General features: G+C 36.1%; 1 protein-coding gene across 13 annotated transcripts in view; it reads right to left on the bottom strand.

The window, feature by feature from the left end:
* Nucleotides 1-16,757, bottom strand: part of CTNND2 (catenin delta 2) — a 944,995-nt gene that overhangs the window by 376,553 nt on the left and 551,685 nt on the right. For all 13 annotated transcript variants that reach the window (XM_032278818.1, XM_032278821.1, XM_032278825.1 and 10 more), the window contains one exon: nucleotides 3,682-3,937. In XM_032278818.1, the coding sequence (XP_032134709.1) occupies nucleotides 3,682-3,937 (256 nt within the window). The remainder of the gene's footprint in view (nucleotides 1-3,681; nucleotides 3,938-16,757) is intronic.

Raw genomic sequence — 16,757 nt, 5'->3', positions numbered from 1 at the left:
TATACATTATGTCAATAAGATGTCTTAGCCATGACTTTTGCTATTTGACAGACATTTATAATACCTTTAGTGTATCTGGGTATATCAGTCTTGCTGTGTTTATTTCCATTTGTTTCATCAATCAAATTTTCAAAATAAGAATGCTTTTGTGACTTATCACTACCAATGTGACTGATAACCTCTTTCATATAATATAAGAGTTATATTTGACTTTCATGTTTAAAAACAACAGGTTATAGAACTCAATGTTTGGTGTAGTACCCACAAATATTTTAGCTAGGGTAACAATCCTTAAGAGATTCACATTTTATAGAAAATAACATACAATTACAAAATAAAATTTTCTTAGCAAATAGAGCTGTGAAGTGAATTTTATATGTTTAAAAATTATTTTCTCAGTAACTGCTGGCTTTACAAATAAAATTGGATAGGGGATTTATGTTGGATAAGAGACTTTTTGTAGGAACATCGGATGATTAGTCAAAAGAGAAAAGACCAAAGCTTTGCACAATCTAAATGACTGAGCCAATCATCCACAGGAAGACCCCAAGCCCTCAGAACCAATCCTTTTGTATCCTATGACTCAGAGTGACAGAAAACCAACATGGCTTCTCTGGTTTCAAGTAGAACTGTCATGACTTCATATTATTATTATTTTAAAATGCTGTATTTGCTTAAACAATTCTCACTGAATAATACTAAAATTCTTTAACAGAGAAGAGATACTGGTCTACAATAAAAAAAAAAATAAGGTAGATGCTAGAAATAAAAAATACAACAAAGACCACACATCCAATAAGCAATGATCAGGGATGCCAGAGCTACTTGGACAATTTCCTTCATTCTTCTCAACTCCTACACACATACCGGTGCTACCATTCATCCTCTGCAAAAAACCATAAATATACTGTTTTTCCTTTTTATTTTTTGTAAAGACATAAAAATGTTCATGCCAACATGTGCCACAGTGTAGATTCAACATGTGCTAACAATGTAGACATAAGCCCACGTACTCACCTGGCAGCAATGCATTTTCAAGAAGTCATTTAACATTCAGATTCTGCATTTATTTAAGGCATTAAATATGGAATATCAGTTTCTACTCACAAAGGATTACATTAAAGATGTAAGTAAGCCTATTCTGAAGATTGTAATGTGCTATAAACATATGTTTATAATGATAAAGAGGCTTACACAGTCTAGTGTTTAATGGTAAATGAAATGTTAACAAATTCTCTTAAATATATGTATATATATTTAAAAAGCTTGAAAATATTGAAAAGGTTTACATCATAGGCCATAATGCCAAGATAAATAATTGTGAGTTCTAGAAGTTAAATATATTAGTTCTGGTAATATGCACCTACAAGGAATCAAAATATAATATTTAAAGGAAAATACAAAAATATTGTTTTAAAAGAGGTCCTATATTCTGGGCTGAATTTTAAATTTAGCATATCTCTTCATTAAATAAAAACATGTTGAGATATTCCTTCATTTTAAGAAAACCTGACAAGAAAGGCGTTACTATAGTTTATGCTCCATACATTTTGCATGATGCCAATATCTAGTATCCTTGAAATTAGCGGTGAACTTATAATTCATATAGCACTAATTTGCATACAAATTTGACACATACAAAAGCTTAGTGGCCAATATTCTCTTATTCATTCTAACTCTTCTTATTGGTATTTTTATTTTTTGGTTTATAGTAGGCACTCTATATATAAGTGACACAATCCATAACTTGAAAAGGTAAGAGCTATTTCAATATATTGAGAGAAGAAAAAAGGCTGTAAAAATGACAATAATATAAAATTCAAATGATATGCCATTTAATAAAATAAAATGCATTTAATACACAGTATAAAATAAGGAAGCTAGGCTCCAGCTACAAAAATATAATTTGGTGTCTTATTAAGCTAAATTCCCTAATAGGAAAATTTAAAGTATTTTCATTGTAGAGAAAATGTTTATTGTCAATTTAAACCTACAATGTTAAATATAAGCGTCAATTCAGTTATATATTTTTGTCTTTTAGAATTTCTTAAGGGTTCATTATTATTCCATTTCTGTACATTTTCAGTAACACATCAAGAAAGATTATTTAAAAATAGAGAATATGTTGAGGTATTTTCTGATGAATACGCTTGCCATACACGCCAAGAATACTTAAGAATCTGGGGCAGGTTTCAGGACCAAGACTATAAACAGTGCTGTCGAGACTGAAAATCTAGATAAGCAGGACACTGAACATAGTAAACATAAGAATGCTTCTGATTTCTGGTAGATAACAGTAAGCACTTACTACAATTCACTTTTACGATGGTGTTATACCAAATACAATATTTAACACGGACCCTCCAAGCAGGTTTGAACTGTACTGAAGTAGCTGTCTCAAAGAAAACCATAAAATGATCCCATTCTGCCTTTTATATTTGCAGAAGTGATTTCTTTTTGCAAAAGAAGCTATGCCAACCCCTCAATACAGTACACAGGAACTTGCATGCTCCATCACTGAAAAATCTTTGAGATGAATTTTAAGTACAACATCAGAGTCAAGCCACCTGCCCTACCATAAAGAAATACCAGCAATCTGACATATCAATAGTATTCACAGGTGCAGATATATATTTATGGGACTCTATCAGCATAAATCCAATGGCTATGAATAAAACATAAAGCATCACTTAACTCTACAGGGACTCAAATCCAACTTTAGAAGCAGAGCAGTGCTAAACCCCTTGCCACTGATGGAAAAAAGTAAAAAAAAAAAAAAAAGCCACAAAATACCAACAATCACAACAAAAACAACACCTCCATAACAACAATTTCTTTAATATATTATGTTCAAGATTTCATCAGTCTGTAAACAAATTCACTGTAATGTTTATTTCCAGACATAGAGAAATGAAGGTCATATAAAATTTCTAAATTTTCAATGTTACCATAACTTGGCAGGTGCACTCCTTTGCAATATGATAGATAGCAATGTACAGCGGGGCGCGGTGGCTCACACCTGTAATCCTAGAACTTTGAGAGGCTGAGGTGGGCAGATTGCCTGAGCTCAGGAGTTCCAGACCAGCCTGAGTAAGAAGGTGAAACCCGTCTCTACCAAAATGCAAAAAATTAGCCAAATGTGGTAGTGTGCGCCTGTAATCCCAGCTACTTGGGAGGCTGAGGCAGGAGAATCGGTTGAACCGGGAGGCGGACGTTGTAATGAGCCAAGATCGCCCACTGCACTCCAGCCTGGGGGACAGAGCAAGGCTCCGTCACAAAAAAAAAAAAAAAGAGTAATGCACATGATGATGAAGCATACTTCCACTGAGACAATAAAATATGTAGGCCATGATATCTGAGGTCAAATGACATCACCTCCAGTACCCACTTTCCCCTGCATTAAAGAGGCCGGTCTACATCTTATCAAACAGTTAAATGTCAAGCACCTACAGACACTCTGATCAAAAGAACATCTTTAGTTTTTGGTGGTGAACCACAGAAGACACTAGGGATCCACTGCAAATACCCACATTCCAAGTCAAACAAAAGAATATACAACCCAAGAAAAGCCAGCCCTTCAATAGCCAATGACATAAATGCAACATGACGTGAAAGAAATTGCAGCACCCGCTTACAAAACCACTTCAGACATCATAGGGAAAGAAAAAGGTTTTTACCCACCTGGGATCTTTCTGAATGCTATCAATGGACGGGGACCTGGCCAAGGTGCCTTCGGGCGGGAGAGCAGGGCCGGATTTGCTGTACGGAGACTCAACAGAGGGACAATACTGCAGCTGTCGGTAGGGGTCCGCGTAATTGGAGGCCGGGCCTGCGGCATAGCTGGCCCTCTGGAAGGTGGCCGCGGCGGCATTCTGCGGGCCATGCTGGCTGCCTGTGCGCTGCAAGGGGACGGAGTCGACACCAGGGGAAGATGGGGCTACGACAGGAAAGTAGGGACAAAGTAACAAATTGAGGACCTGCTCACAGAAACGGTTAACCAGGTCTAGGCAGGGGCGGGGGAAGTTACACACATAAAAAATAGGGGTTCAAAAGAATAAACAAAATTAATCCATCATATTTAAACCAATGCAGTCCATGTTATCCAATCAAATGATAATCAGCATGCCTCAGAGACAAACCTTTCAGGTATGGGGGGAATGCATCTGTTGTGTGTTCTGTTACCCACATCCAAGAGAAGGTGTGTGCTCAGCTGCAATGTCAACTTTGCGCAGAAGTAAAACTCAGAAGAAATATAATGAATATTTTCTAAGGAGGCATGGGAAGTTAGTTCTTTGGTGCTCAAGTTAACAACGTTCAGAATGAGTTCAGGTAATGTTACATTAACTTTATGAAGGGTGTAAAACAAATTTAGTAATGTAGTTAATTTTCCTGAATCAAAGAAAAGAAGAAGTAGTGAGAGGGAGTGCATGCATGCGGGTGGAGGTGGGGAGAGGTGGGGTTCATGTCTCCAATTAGCACCAGAACATTCAATGCAGGACTGCTCTAGCTGCTGTAAAGTAACTCCCGAAAGATTTTTCTATGCCTCTTTTTCAAGTGAAGCTGTCACAGGAACAAACACATTTGGTGAAGGGAGAAGGAGGCAAAAACCAACCCAACTGCAAGGCAGACAAAATAAGGAGCTGACTTAGCTTTTCCGAAAGTATTTGCATCTTTTCAATGTGTCTAAATTGTTTTGAGAAGATTTTACACTAGTTACTAAAATCAGTTTGACTATTTTCAAATTGAATTTCAATTTTCTGTTTCCTTCTTGGATTCTTTTTAGATCCTTTCATGTCATTATTTTTATCTAGTTCTCAAAATATATTTGACATCCAAAGTTTGGTTGACACATACAATGAAAATAGCAGTTATTAACTGCCTTAGTGGCTGATAGCCATGATCAAGAGTAGACAGCCCACTTGATTTCTGGGGCTATACAGCAGATTTCATATCAACAATACAGCCTGTGGCTAGATAGGTCCATTTATGCCACAGATGCTCTATATGGAATTAGGTTCCAATTATCAATTACACTTCACCACCCAGACTTCCTGACCATTTCTTAGTGGCCAATGATACAGCTTATTTTATCCTCTTTTACAATAGGGGACATATGCCAAATCAGACACAAAGGAAATTACATCACTCTGAGAAAATAATTATCAAAAGAGGTAAGGAAATTGTGTTGAAATGATGAAAAGTTGCAAAGTGAACTGGAGGAATACACTGTAATACTGAGATTGACTTAAGAGTTCGGGGCTTTTCTTTGCCAATGAACTTTAAATACTTCATCTTAGAATTACAAAAATTTAGAAAAGTAGGTTCCATAACATGACAAAAATGACAAACACATTTAAGAGAAACTTCATACACAAAAAGCACACATTTCCCAGAGGAAAAATATTTTGAAATAATGAAGATTTCCCTGATGTGTTAAGTCTCAAAATAATCAGATTAGGCTAATAAACATTAATAGCACTGTCGGAAAATCTGCTTTATGTCTTTATGCAAGTATTTGAGGATTTATCTTTTCTCCAAAGTATTATCAGCACGTGTAATTAAAATTCACATTTTAAAATTTATGCAGTGTGCCTTAATTATGGTGAAAGGGGTTTAAAATTTAGGCAAGTCGTACTCTTGGATGAACAAATGTAAAGAGGTAAACAAAATTTCATTTTCTACGGGTTGTGATAAGCTAGTCAGAGAATCCAGGACAAATGGAGAAAACTAAGAACATCTGGCATTTTTCATAGATGTGCATTTTTTTTCCATTCAGGAAACTAAGCATCAACATTTAATCTTGCTGAAATGGCTTTCAGAAAAGAAATGCTCTTCTATAAAAAATTATTTGCTATTAATATATTAAATACAATGATTAAAGTGTCAGAGATCAGGAAATAATATTAAAATCTAAAGAAATCTTTTTGTAAAAAAAAAAAAAAAAAACAGAGTAGGTAAGGAGAACCATTTGACTACCCACACAAAAAACTCTCAAAGGATCATGAAGTAAAAAAAATATATACACAAGAAAGAGTTTAAGAAAAATACTGCCAAGCAGCAGACAAAAAATTGTGAATAATGTAAGAGGGACTCATTCAAAATGTGAAAATAGGGTGAGAAATTCAATTAATTAAGCAGAAACAGGAAGACAACATCTTGGTATGCACAGAGGAAGAAAAGGTAGGAGAAAGTTTATGAATGTTATACTGTTCCTATTTTGGTTTGTTTTACATCTTAGTTTAAAGAGTGATATCACTATTATGAAAAAGAGGTTGAGATATGAAATCTAAGATGAGCAAACAACTTTCAAAAAGATTATGTCTTTTAAAAAAACACAATCACATGTGTAGTTTCAGCCTTGACAATTGGCCTTTTAGAAATGTCATTCCCAAATCCATGGTTTAAGCTTCTTTTAGGTCATAATAAATAAAACAGCTGATGAGAATTTCAAAATATAAAACTGGAATCCAAATTGGTGCTGTTATAGTAAAATAAGTTAGAGACTAATCTATGCAATTAAAATAATGTAAAATACTAGTAAAAATGGAGAGAAAAACACACTGTATTCAAGGGCAGGTTATATAATCATAAAAAAGAAAATGTATGAGAATCTAATGGATCTCAAACCAAACATTAGTAATGTAACAATATAATACCTTACTTTGTAAAAGTGTATATAAAAAACAATTACTTTAAATGAATGAAAATCATTAAAAATCTAATATGTAGAGAACATTAAATAAATGAGCTCTTATTATTACCATTAACAACTTTGAAATCAATCAATATTAGAAAACAGATATGTGCATATGGCATTGAATAAAATGCTGCAAAGATTCAGGGTTCAAGTCTCCCATCTGGTCCCAACTATTTAGACCTTGACGTGGCTTATGTAACCCTTGGCTCTCTGTTAATATGGATAAATTAATATCGGTCACACTATTAAAAGACTTCCATTTAATACATTTTTTTCCCTGAATTTCTGGACTGTTGAACACTTTTCCTTATTTGCGTTTTACAGCTCAGTTGACCAAACCATTCTCCTTGTAGGGTTACTCTACCCAATTGAACCTACTCAGGGCAAACACTAGAGACGGAATGTGCTTCAGCAGCTCTGTAAACACACTCCTCTCTCATCTCACCTGCTCTGCAAACAGCCCCTTCTCCCTCAATAAGCTCTTAGAATTCAATGAACTGTATCAATGGTGGCTTTGGGAGATTTAACAAGTAGCCACTTCAGCAGCTGACTTGATACTTCAAAAGACACCTATGCTTTCATGAAATTATCTGTTTGTTTTCTGCAGAGCTGCACAAATAAAGACCTAGTTTATACAGGAAAAATAAAGAGATGTTTTATGTTTCTATGCTATATTTGTTTGAAAAAGGGGAAGAGGCATTCTTTCATATAAAGTTAAATATTCTGCTTTATAATAGATGATTACAAGCATTATTTACTGACAATGGAGAAAAAGAACAGAATAAAATACAATAATCTGGGCACACAGAAACTTGGTAGGGGGAATATAAAGTCATGTTCAATAAAGAAGAAGAAAAAAACACTACTTTTTGGATTATTTATCTTTGCCTTTAAGTATCCTGCATATACAGATAAATATGAAAACATAAAGCACATTTACACATTATGGAAATATAAAATAAGCATATAAGAAAGTAATTAAAGAATGTCCCCCTGAAAGCTCAGAAAATAAGAATGGCTTAGATGACAATGGGTCCAAGAAAATGGCCTACATACTCTTAAAAGAAATTCACCTCCATTTCTTTAGGGATGGGGCATCTTTAGCACCCGATAAGGCATATATCCAAGAGAGTCATCACCAAGAACTGAACTATAAACATTTTCCAATTTTCTGTACTCAGCACAAGCTGATCCATGCTAAATTCAATGGAAGCATACTCAAGGGCAAATTTAAACATATGAAATTTGAAATAATTTCATACATTACTATCTTTGTGGGAGAGGAATTTAATGCATGATTCTTAGTAGTAATAAAATAATTATCATTGGTGTTGATCTTATTTTCCCTGCTTTGATTGGAAAATAAGACACTGAAAACACCAGGACAGGTCAAGCATACCTGTCACATTGGTTTTCAAACTGAATGTGGGATCATGTGCATGAAGATATTGTAGATGTATTTGAAAGAGAACATGATGTAAAATCCTACTCTTAAATAGTTTTCAGAGTTTTATTCTTGTTATATCCTTGAAATAATTTTAAAAGGAAAGCTCTTTATTTGGATAAATGGCTAATGCATGTGGGGTTTAATACTGGGTAATGGGTTGACAGGTAAAGCAAACCACCATGGCACATGTTTACCTATATAACAAACCTGCACATCCTGCACATGCACCCCAGAACTTAAAAAAAAATTCAGCCCAGGTACAGTGGCTCACACCTGTAATCCCACCACTCTGGCAGGCCAAGGCGGGCGGATCAGAAGGTCAGGGGTTCAAGACCAGCCTGGCCAAGATGTTGAAACCCCGCCTCTACTAAAAATACAAAAATTAGCTGGGCGCAGTGGCAGGTACCTGTAATCCCAGCTACTCGGGAGGCTGAGGCAGTAGAATCACTTGAACCTGTGGGGTGGAGATTGCAGTGAGCTGAGATCAAACCACGGCACTCCAGCCTGGGCAACAGAGTGAGACTCTGTCTCAAAAAAAAAAAAAAAATTCAAGATGAGGTATGAGGTACTATGATCATGTTGGAACTTTGAATAACATTTTTATGACAGTGGTGACTATACCTATCTTAACCAATAGCCTTGTAATGGGCAGAGAGACTTTTATGTAAGTATAATTTGAAAAAATGCAAGCTCCTCATTACGTCTTCATAATATAAATAAGCAGCTAAAAAATGATTAACAGAAAGGATCCTGTTTAATAATCAGCAATGGCTGCTACTAAGAATGTTATTGCGATGTACAGCATAATGGATTTCAGTAGATTTGTAGAACTTGGTATAAAAATTAAAAAGTAAATAAGTGAATTAATAAAATGGAAGGGAAAATAATCTCATGTTTAACCCTACATATGCATATATTTATATCTATTTATATGTACCTTTAGTTTCCCTCTAATTTATAGTATGTATAACTACAGTCATGAGGAATGAGGAAGAGGATACACAGCCATTTTTAAAAAATCATTCCAAGCACATTTTTAGCTGTCAATGGGAAAAGGATAATAATAAATGCTACGTGTATTTGGAGCTTCCTATTGTGCCAACTACCTTCTTAGGGGCTTCTATACACGAGCATTAAATTCTCATTTAAGGCTCACAACAGCCTACATGGCAGGTGCTGCTGTCACTAACATTACCCTCACACAGAAGAGCAGTAACAGGACAGTGGGCAGGTCTGGGGCTGAAATGCAGCAGTGGTCTCCAGGGTCCACATGTTTTACGCCCTGTCTCCTCCACTGTTGGGCACTAGAGGTGAGGCCATGCCTGCTTAATAAAACCTACACATTTTGAAGTGCAATATGTGTGGCAGAAATGCAAAAAAAAATAATTAAGGTGATACAGAGTGTAACTGGTTAAATCCCTACTACCTAGATAATTGGCCCCGTCTTAATATTCCTCAAAATTTGTGTTATCATTTTCTTTGGCTTCTTCCTCAGAAAGAAATGTAGCAGAACCTCCTTCAATTGAAGACAGAAAGGACCTAAGGGAAGGTCAATGAATAGAATTTTCCATAAAAATGGAAATAGGGCGGTTGGGTGGAGAATGCTAATGTATTTGCGGTGGACTTACTTCTTTACCTTAAGATGAGGGGACTGAGCAAACTCGACACAGGACAAGAGAGAGGCAGGCCAGGAGGGGCGGCTGCACGGGGCAACCTGAGCAGGTTTCCTAGCTGCCAATCTCTAGAGAGCCAGATGAGATGAGGTGCATTATTCATGTGGTTTTACAGGAGGCTCCACAATGTGGCAATAGGGCTGGGTTTGCTCTCAAACATGAACTAGTTTGCTGAGAATAGAATTAGCTGTGGAAAAAATCTGCTCCGCCATCTTAAGCACTAAAGGATTTTACATCAAGTACTCTGCAATATGTGGTTACGGCATAAAACGCATTTTATATTCTTTACACATCCAAATGTCCACCGGTTGAATAAGAAGCTCAAAAAGAAACTCCAAGGAAGCTAAAGTGTTCGAAAAAAGTACCTTAGCTGGCTAAAGTCCTGAAATTAGCGATACAGCTTGGAACCTGGTGGATTTAAAACCACAGGTGCTGTGACCCTTTTTATTTTGTAAAAATAAGCATTTTCACATCAAGTGTATTCCATGCTATGATCCTGATCTATTCCTTTGTCCATACACTTGCAACATTTCCAAGAACATTTCCAAGAAGAGTCATATAAACAAATTTTTGAATAAAGGAAATTATTATTAGACCTAAAGGAAGACATAGACTATAATATATAAATAGTAGGGAATTTCAACCCCCCTTTCAAGAATGGACAAATTATCCAGACAGAAATTAATAAGGAAACATCAGACTGAAACTGCACTCCAAACCAAAGGGACCTAACATACATCTATAGAACATTCCATCCCACATCTTCAGAACACACATTCTTCTCAACTGCAAACAGAACATTCTCCAGGATAGATTACACGTTAGGCCACAAACAAGTCTTAACAAATTTAAGAAGTCAGAGGCAGCATCAAGTATCTTTTCTGACAAAAATGCTATGAAGCTAGAAATCAACAAGAAAAATTTTGGAAACCTTACAAATACATGGAAATTAAACAACATGCTCCTAAACCAGTCAATCAACAATTTAATGGAATTAAAGGGCAAATTAAAAATTTCCTTGAGACAAATGAGAATGGAAACACATCCTACCAAAACCTATGGAACACATCAAAAGAAGTTATAAGAAGGAGTTTATAGCAATAAACACACACACACACACACACACACACACACACACACATAATGAAAAATTTCTAATAAACATCCTAATGATGTACTTCAAGGAACTAGAAAAACAAAAATAACCTAAACTCAAACTTAGTAGAAGGAAGAAAACAATAAAGCTAAGAACAGAAACAAACACCACAGAGACTAAACACCAATTCTAATAATCAACAAAATGAAAAGCATGTTTTTTGAAAAAATACACAAATCAATAAACCTTTTGCAAGACTAAGGACAAAAGAGAGAAGACTCAATTGAATAAAATCAGAGATGAAAAAGGAGACAAAAACATTAGAGATGATTGTGAACAATTACATGCCAACAGATTTGATAACACAGAAAAAAACAGATAAATGCCTGGACATGTACGACCTACCTGGATTAAATTATGAAGACAGAGAAAATCCCAAAAGACCAAAAATGAGTGAGAAAACTGTATTAGCAACAAAAAGTCTCCTATCAAAAACCAAAACAAAACAAACAAACAAAAAATGCTCCAGGTTTAAGCTAGTCCAGAAAATTAAAGAAGAAGGAATACTTCCAAATGCATTTCACTAGGCCGGCAAAACTGGACAAGGACACAACAACAAAAGAAAGCTAGAGGCCAATATCCCTGATGAACATAGATGCCAAAATTCTCAACAAGATACTAGAAATTCAACAGCACATTAAAAAGATCATTCACAAAAACATACGGACACAGGGAGGGGAACATCACACACCGGGGCATGTTGGGGGGTGGCGGACTAGGGGAGGGATAGCATTATGATAAATACCTAACGTACATGACAGGCTGATGGAGGAATCAAACCACCATGGCATGTGTATTCCTATGTAACAAACCTGCATGTTCTGCCCATGTACCCCAGAACTTAAAGGATAATTTAAAAGAAAAGATTACTCACTATGATCAAATAGGATTCATCCTAGGGATGCAAGGATGATTTAATTCACGCAAATAAATAAATGTGATGCATCACATTAATAGAATCAAGGATAAAAGTCATATAATCATTTCAATAAATGCTGCAAATAATTTGATAAAATTCAACATCCATGCATGATTTAAAAAAAAACAAAAACACCTCTCAACAAATTAGAAGGTGTGTACCTCAACACAATAAAAGCCATGCATGGCAAACTCATAGCTAATATCATACTGAACAAGGGAAAGCTAATAGCTTTTACTCTAAGGTCAGGAAGAAGACAAGGATGCCCACCGTTCGCCACTTCCATGCATCATAGTACTGGAAGTCCTTGTCAGAGTGATTAGGTAAGAAACAAAAACAAAAGGCATTCAAACTGGAAAGGAGAAAGTCAGATTGTCTCTGTTTGCAGATGGCATGATCATATCAATGGGCAGCTCTAAAGACTCCACACACAAAACAAAGCCTGTTAGAATTAATAAATACATTCAATAATATTGCAGGACATCAAATCAACACACAAAAGTCTGTAGCATTTCTATACACTATCTACACAAAAATGTACTGGCTGAAAAACAAATCAAGAAAACAATTCTATTTATAATATTAATAGCTACAAAATGTTACATACTTAGAAATAAACTGAACCAAAGAGATGAAAGATCTTTACACTGAAAACTATAAAACTTTGATTAAAGAAATTGAACAGGACACAAATAAGTGAAAATATATCTCATGCTCATGAGTTAGAAGAATTAATACTGTTAAAATGGCCATACTATCCAAAGTGATCTACAGATTTACTATAATCCCTGCCAAAATATCAATACATTCTTCATAGAAATAGAAAACTATATTAAAATTTGTATGAAAACAACAACAACAAAACCCTTAGTAGCCAAAGCATTCTTGAGCAAAAAGAACAAAACTAAAGGCATCACACTATGTGACTTCAAAATATATGAGAAAGCTAGAGTAACCAAAACAGCACAGTACTAGCAGAAAAACAGACACTACACTAATGGAACAGAATAGAAAGCCCAAAAATAAATTCATGCACCTACAGCCAACTTATTTTCAACAAAAGTGCCAAGAACTTACATTAGGGAAAAGACAGTCTTTCTAATAGGTAGTGCTGAGAAAATTGATAACCACATGCAGAGGAATGAGACTAGACCCCTACTTCTCAACATACACAAAAATCAACTCAAAATGGGTTAAAGACTTAAATGTAAAACCAGAAACTATGAAACTACTAGAAGAAAACATAGGTGAAATGCTTCACAATATTGGGCTGGGCAAGAATTTTTAAAATAAGACCTCAAATGCACAGGCAGCAAAACCAAAAATAGGTAAATTAATATTAATAGACAAATAATTAATATTAAGAGACTGCAGAGATTATAGACTGGGAGAAGATATTTAAAAATGATACACCTGACAAGTGGCTAACATCCAGAATATAAGAAACTGCAACAACTCAACGGCAAAAAACAAACAAGCAAAGAAAAGAACCGAAGTAACCTGAGTTTAAAATGGGCAAAAGACGTTACTTGACATTTCTCAAAACAAGACATACAAATGACCAACAGATATGTAAAAAATGCTAAACATCATGAATCATCAGAGAAATGTGAATCAAAACCACAGTGAGATACTACCTCACTCCAGTTAGAATGGCTATTGTCAAAAAGAGAAGGAAACATGTTGGCAAGGGTACACTTACATACTGTTCATGGGATTATAAACTAGTTCAGCCATTATGGAAAGCAGTATGTTGATTACTCAAAAAATTAAAAATAGTTACCATGTGATCCAGCAATCCCACTCCTAGGTATATATCCAACAAAAATTAAATCAGCAAGTCAAAGAGATGCCTGCACTCACATGTTTATTGTAGCACATTTACAATAGCCAAGATACAGAATCAATGTAAGTGTCCAACAACAGATGAATGGATAAAGAAAATGTAACACATCTACAAAACCGAATACTATTCAGCCACTTAAGAAAAATGAAATCCTGTCATTTGTGCTAACATGCATGAGCCTGGAAGACATCATGCTAAGTAAACTAATCCAGGCACAGAAAGACAAATATCGCATGATCTCAGTCAAGCATGGAATCTAAAAAAGAAGCTGATATCATAGAAGCAGAGAGCAGAATAGTGGTTCCCAGAGACTGGGGAGGGGAGGAGGATGGACAGGGGAGAGACTGGCCAATGGAAACAAAGTTATAATGTGATAGAAGAACTGAATTCTGTTGTTGTATTGCATAGTAGGGTGACTATGGTTAAACGGTTAACAGTAAAATATTGTATATTACAAAGTAGCTAGAAGAGAGGCTTTTGAATGTTCTCGCCACAAAGAAAGGACAAACGCATGGGGTGATGGATACACACGCTTCCCTGACTGGATCATTATTATACGGCATAGATATGTATCAAAACATCCAATTGTATCCTATGAACATGTACATGTGTCATTACAGTGTGTCAATAAAAATATTAAATGAGTAATTTTTTTAAATTTGAGAGCCTTTTCAACTATCATTTTAACTAACAGAGCATGTCTGGTGATGAGGGCAAATCTGCTAATGTGTAATTATGATTCCACAGTGCTGCACTTTCTGGTAATGTCTTAATTATTCTTAAGTTCCAACTTTTGGTATTAGATTCTATGAAGCCCCATTCAATGTGCAGTTGAAATCTAATACTTGGCTTCTATTTTTTTTTCAACACTGCTATGCTTAATGATGTAATTCCAAGTATGAGGTGACATATCTTCCAGTAATTGGAGTATATCATCCAGGTTAAGGCCAGCTGTGCAATTTTCAGTATGTGTACCCCTAATTGACATGACATTAATCAACACGGTTTCATGGTCTATTTGTACAAAAGTATGACAGTTATGATATTTTTGAATTTTACCAATAAACTGCTCTCCCATCACTCTGTCTTCCTTCAGCTAAACAATGAGACTTCTTATTTACACCTTTTTAAGTGAATCCACGAAGGAAGCATCTGAAAGTTCTCCTTGGTTCTAAAATGACATTTATCGTTGGATTGATTTAAAATTTCCAATTGGGTAACAATAGGCCCTTAACTTTTTAGCCTAAGAAAAGTAATAGGTTCCGGAGTAACTTATTTGACTTAATCCAATGGGAAGCACTTGTTTTTATAATTTTAAGTAACAGCACTTAATAAGTAATAAACTGCTGATGATTTACATATTTGTGAACTCAAATAATTTTATTTATGTATTTTTTGTTGAGACGAAGTCTCACTCTTGTCGCCCAGGCTGGAGTGCAGTGGCGTGATCTCAGCTCACTGCAACCTCTGCCTCCCGGGTTCAAGTGATTCTCTTGCCTCAGCCTCCTGAGTAGCTAGGAGCTACTGAGCACCTGAGCGCCCACCATCATGCCTGGCTAATATTTGTATTTTTAGTAGAGACAGGGTTTCGCCATGTTGGCCAGGGTGGTCTCGAACCCCTGACCTCAGGTGATCTGCCCGCCTTGGCCTCCCAAAGTGCTGGGACTACAGGTGTGAGCCACGTGCCTAACCAAAATAATTTTAATTAAAATAACTTTGACACTAAGACTATTATTTGTATTACAATGAGTAAAGTAGTAAGATTTTATGAATATGCAGGTCCTATGTAATCCCTCTATCACTTCATTAAACACTGGCTCTTCTTGCAGAGGATTAAGTTTTGTTTAAAGACTGTTTTCTCCACATGGATAAATATTTTCACTACATTCTTCTCCCTTTTTATGTTGCAGTACTTGTCAACCTCATGAAGATATTTAGCAAGTTTGCTCCTTGCAACATATCTATGATAATTCCTTCTTTATTACAAGCTGACACATACATCACAGAAAGCTTGTTTTCAACACTCACTTTGAATAGCATTTATCCAAAAGAAAATCCGTCTCACCATCATCACAGCAGACACTGGCCATTTTCACTGGTTTATAAAATGTGTTTAAGGGGTTGTCAGAGTCAACTGTGTTGATCAAATAACTCCTAAATTGACAGTCATTTGTATGTTTGAGTTTGAAATAAAAATTCATGTTATTTATTTTCTGCCTAATAGACTTTACCACAGGCAGATCCGTGAGGCCCACGCATTCCTTATTTCACTGTACTCCTTAGTTTATGAACTCTGGTTTTGACAAGCCTCATCTCAGACGAAATGTATACTTTATCTAAATAGACACCTTAGTTAAAATCGTGTCTCTTTAAATTTTCATCATGTAAGAGGTAAATGCCCAAATATTGTGGGAATGGTCCTGTAAAAGTAAGTCTGCCATTTCTGCTGCAGTTCATGCAATTCTGCCTCCTCATCTAGGGAAAGGATACTGGTGCCTTCCTCTCTGTTATACCACACCCTTCCCCCTGTTAATAGTTCTGCAAGAAAGATGTGGCTGCCATGTCTGGTGATGGGTACTCTCTGGGAGCTCTACTGACCAGGAACCATTCTGTGGCACAAAGTGACCCTTTCACCTTTTCCTAGGCTGCCAGACCTCTGGAGCCACCATGCTGGCTCTGTCTCCCTCTTCCAGTCCCCAGGCAGGTGGGCACTGCTGTACTTTTTATCTGCCTCCCTATTCAAGGCACCTTCTATCTGCCTCCCTATTCAAAACCTGGGGCCAAGGATGCAGGCAGGGCTGCCCCTAGAACCCACACCCTTCTGCTGGGCCGAGGTGGGGGATAAACATCTTTGGTTCTTATTTTGCAATGGCTGGCAGAGTTAGGTCTGGGATGGGAGGACCGAGACCCCCTTTAGACCATGTTCTGGAACACAGCCTTAGGTGATGGCATGCCTGCTTGGCTTCATCAAATGCTATTGATATCCTGTGTCAATAGTGAAATTTGTTTCTGTCACAAG

This window comes from Sapajus apella, unplaced genomic scaffold (assembly GCF_009761245.1).
Source record: "Sapajus apella isolate SASKATOON/1434 unplaced genomic scaffold, GSC_monkey_1.0 scaffold11, whole genome shotgun sequence".
Lineage (NCBI taxonomy): Eukaryota > Metazoa > Chordata > Mammalia > Primates > Cebidae > Sapajus > Sapajus apella.
The sequence above is the reverse complement of the archived record's forward strand: the minus strand, read 5'-3'. Positions and strand labels throughout refer to the sequence as shown.